The sequence below is a fragment of the Arachis duranensis genome, chromosome 4, assembly GCF_000817695.3.
Source record: "Arachis duranensis cultivar V14167 chromosome 4, aradu.V14167.gnm2.J7QH, whole genome shotgun sequence".
In the NCBI taxonomy this organism is placed as follows: domain Eukaryota; kingdom Viridiplantae; phylum Streptophyta; class Magnoliopsida; order Fabales; family Fabaceae; genus Arachis; species Arachis duranensis.
In genome coordinates, this window is record NC_029775.3 from 23,880,577 (window position 1) to 23,884,937 (window position 4,361).

General features: G+C 29.2%; 1 protein-coding gene across 1 annotated transcript; it reads right to left on the bottom strand.

The window, feature by feature from the left end:
• Window positions 1-571: 571 nt before the first annotated feature.
• On the bottom strand, window positions 572-4,359 carry LOC107483773 (probable arabinosyltransferase ARAD1; the record flags this gene model as incomplete). The annotated part of the gene is made up of 3 exons (XM_016104388.3): window positions 572-1,058; window positions 2,006-2,371; window positions 3,775-4,359. Coding segments are annotated over 3 exons (1,128 nt in total), but the record flags the coding sequence as incomplete, so codon positions are not given.
• Between the last annotated feature and the right edge of the window lie 2 nt (window positions 4,360-4,361).

Here is a 4,361-nt window from a genome sequence, read left to right on the forward strand (position 1 = left end):
GAATTATGAGTAAATGATCAAATTGATCTTTTGAAAGATTGTTTATTTTTTAAATTGATTCTAAAAAATTTTTTTAATTAAATTTATCCTTCAAAAATTTTAATATAGTCATGTTAATCCTTCTATTATTTTTATTGCTAATGGCTGGTGTTAGAGTTTGCATACCTGATACATTAAGTGACAGTATTACAACATACCCCTAGTAATCTTAATTAACGAATAACATAATAAGTTTATAAAATTAGATAAAATCAATCTCAAATCGAAGAATTTTAATGCCCAAGGTCCCTTTAATTAGATTTTGATTTTATCTAATTTTATGAACCTATCATATTAATAGTTAATTAGGATTTTTAAGTGTGTATTGCGGTGTTATTTAACGTGTCACATTAACAAATTTTGATACCATCAATAAAAAATTGACAAAAAAATCAGCGTAATTAATTTAAAATATTTGAAAGACAAATTTAACTAAAAAAATTTTTAAAAGACCAATTAAAAAAATTAGTAATTTTTAAAAAAAAATTTAATCATTTACTCTTAGAAATTATATACCACGTGTACAATACAGTAAGGTATAACTCAACCCTTCTTCCTCATAATAAACTTCATATGTAAATAAATCTATATGCTCCCACACTTGCATCTACCACAACATATCAGAACTTGTGCTTGCCATATAGTACTATTAACATGGACGTTGTTGAAAAAAAGAAAGGCCTTTGTCTCAAGATGTATTTGACTCAAAGCCAATAATCTTTCTCCACGTAGCAGAAAAAATTAACATTTTTCATCGTATTTAATGTGGGATAAAAGTGATGAGTCACAAGCTTTATTTGTCAAAACTCAAAAACTCATTCTTTCTTGTTCGAGAAAGCATGCTATGGAGTTCTGTTAGTAGTTGGATTTGCACATACGCAAGAACAATCTGATTCCTTTATTACCAACCTTTTGTCACGATTGCTCATTAGCTTAATCAATGGTAACTTTTTTGTAACTTGGCGCCAGATTTCATCCACTGCTCCATTTGATACACCATATTGAAAGTATCGTCTTACCTGAAATAATATAAATCAAACTTGCTAAAACAAATTTAAAAGAAATCCAAAGTAACTTGCTCGTATCAAATTCAACTGCTTAAACATATTAATATCAAGCTAGATAAAAAAGAAACTAGCTAGCATAAAAACAGTGTACTCATGTGGAATATTGAATTGGAAAACCCTATGCTATAAAGTATGAAGCAAATATCTTCTCCTTTGACAGCATGTTTTCTCATTCAATCTATTGACTATGTGAAGACACCAAAAAACAAAAAAAAAATCTATTAACTATATGATGCTTTTCCATGTACAAAGCTCTTTCAAACTTTTTCAATATTTTATGTTTATTATGTATACAATCTTTTTACATGCCACACATTGCATATTAATTAGAGTACCACAAATAAATAAGAACAAACTATATATTTAAGAATAATTGTCTTTTGAAATGTTAACATGGATATTAAAAAATTTGTCAAAATTACACAAATATAGAAAATAATTATATTATATTATCTTGCATAATAATTTATTTAGTAAATTGTAAAATAACTATGATATATCAAATACGGATCACTAAGATATGGATATTGTTAACAATTCTAAAGATATAGATTTTGTAAACTAATAATTAATTAATACTTATGTTAAAGTTTAATTTTAACGCACTGAGTTAATAAAATATTGTGTAATCACATCCATCTTTTTAAATGATCATTTACGTAGTCAATAAAAATAGTAGTTATTTTTTTATGATGTAATATTAGGTAATTAGATATACAAATAAAACTGCATTGCAATAACAATGCATCAAAATTAAGTTCTTCATTATTAAAAATAGTGTTAAAATTTTAAGATTTAATAAATAAAAAATTTTCGTTTTTTTTTTCTATTACTTTAAAATGCTCTTCATTATTGCACGAACTTTCGACTAGTACGACTAAAAGTATACATACATATACCTTTAGCATTTCTCTTTGATATTCAACAATTCTCTCAGGAGGAATTGCTCTCAACAGTGACATCAAATATCCAGGTTTGACAGCAGCAGCAGATTCTACAAAGATTGCTATCTTTCTATAATCAATGGTATCTTCAAAGGGCACCTCAATGGTATCACTAACGATAACCGGAACACAGAGGCTAACTATGGAGTCAAAGAGGCGGCAAGAAGTTGAAGTGTCTCCAACAGGGTTCAAGCAGAACTTTGATGTGTGCATTCCATTTGATGCTTCTCTTCTGTTCTCTGTCGATTGAACTCCATGCTTTATTATAGCGTCCCGTTCATTTTCGAGGACTTGAAACAGTACATCGCGAATTCTCCCTTCCTTCAAAATCGATAACCAAAATACCAAATCTCTTAATAAAATTCATGGATCAAGACCACATTTTTTTTGTAGTATAACACATGCATTGTGTTAATTCACTTATTTTATAGGCGGCAAACTTTATTCAAATTCGTTTTGAGTATATATATATATATTTGTGTACTATATAGAATAGAGATGGACATAACAAATCAAGAGAGAGGTGTTGAAAAAGAACATTATGAAAGGAAACGGATAGTAGAAGTTACATGAGATGTGAATTTTAAGAGTTTATAAAATCATGAGAATAATTAGGAGGATGAATTAAAATTTTTAATTTTTTTTTGTATATATACAGTTATTTAATAAAATTTATGTATTTAAATAATTAATAATAATTTAATTATTTTATTTAATTTAATATTTATAATTTTATATATATAATATCAATAATTGTATATTAATTATATTTAATATTATATAATTATTTTAGTAGTAATTATGAAATGTAAAATAAAATAATTTTAAATTATTTAACTTATTTTTTATTAATCTTTAAATATTTTTGATAGATGACTTTTTAGTTTTTAAGTGGTAAATTAAAATATAAATTATGTTGATGGTATAACATTAAATAGAAAAAGATATGTTATTATTTTTATGTGAAGATATTAGTTGAAATTATTAGATAATAATTTAGTCATAAATATCAAATCATTTAATAGTTCTTAATTAACAATTTCATACGAAGATAATTGTTGTGTCACTTGTGTGCATATTCTATTTTGAATGGAATTATTTTAAGCTAGATAAATTAATTTAATAAAAAAATAATGAATAAAACTTTGAATCGGTTTAAATTAATATTATTTTTTTTATAAAAAATAACTACAATATTTCATTTTCTATAATAAGAATATTGTAGTCATTTTTTATAAAATAGAATATTAATTTTGATCGATTCAAAATTTAATTTACTATCTTTTATCAAATTAATTTGTCTGACCTAATTTAACAAAAATAATATAATTTAATTAATTATACATATTAAATTTTAATCAATAAAAAACATCTAAACAAAAGCGTTTTAAACATGTTTATCTAAACGGTTCTGCTACGTTACCAACATCATATCTGCCAATTTCTGCCAACTCTTATTTATAACTGTGTTTCATGGGAGTGTGTTTGTGAATGTGTCTAATAAAAATATCTTTCTTATAACTGTGTTTAATAGAAGTGTCTTTATAGATATATTTTATGGATGTGTCTCTTTATATATGTATTTAAAATATATTAATTATTAGACACATCTACGAACACACTTCCATAAAACACAAATATAAATAAGAGTTGGCAGAAGTTGGCAAATAATATGTTGGTACCCTATACTTTTCCTTATCTAAATAACTCCCAAAGAATATTACCTCCTTTCGAAAGCGAGCACCCATGAAGAAAAGCAAGGTGGGACGATTCTGGAGACCAAGATCACCCTCGTAGGTTCTGAGTCTATGAGGGTAAGGAACCACCACATCCTTCACCAGAGAACCCTGATCCCCTCTCAACCTACCAAACCCAACCACAAGAAGCACACTATTCTTCACCTTATCCATCACATGCAACAGCGACTTCGGGTCCGCCGCCGTGAACACGTGGTCCCTCCCTCCATTCCTCTGCCAGTATTTCTGCCCCTCCAGCCACTCCACCAGCGCTTCCTGCGTCTCCTCGTCGCTGTATGCCGCCTCCGACCCATCACCTTGTTGGCTCATCGACACCAGCTGGCTCAGCGACGAGAAGAACGGCACGTAGAACAGCTCCGCTTCTTCCGGGTCCATCACCCGGGTCACCGGTGACCCTACCCGATCTGACTCTGGACGATTCATGTCCAGGAACAGAAACCATTCTCCCATGTGCTGGTGTCCCGGGTAGCTCAGGGAGGTTAGATTCTCCGGCCTGCCGCCTCCTCGGGAGGCGGACCGGGCGGCGATGACACCGTAGGTGAACCGAATGGGAA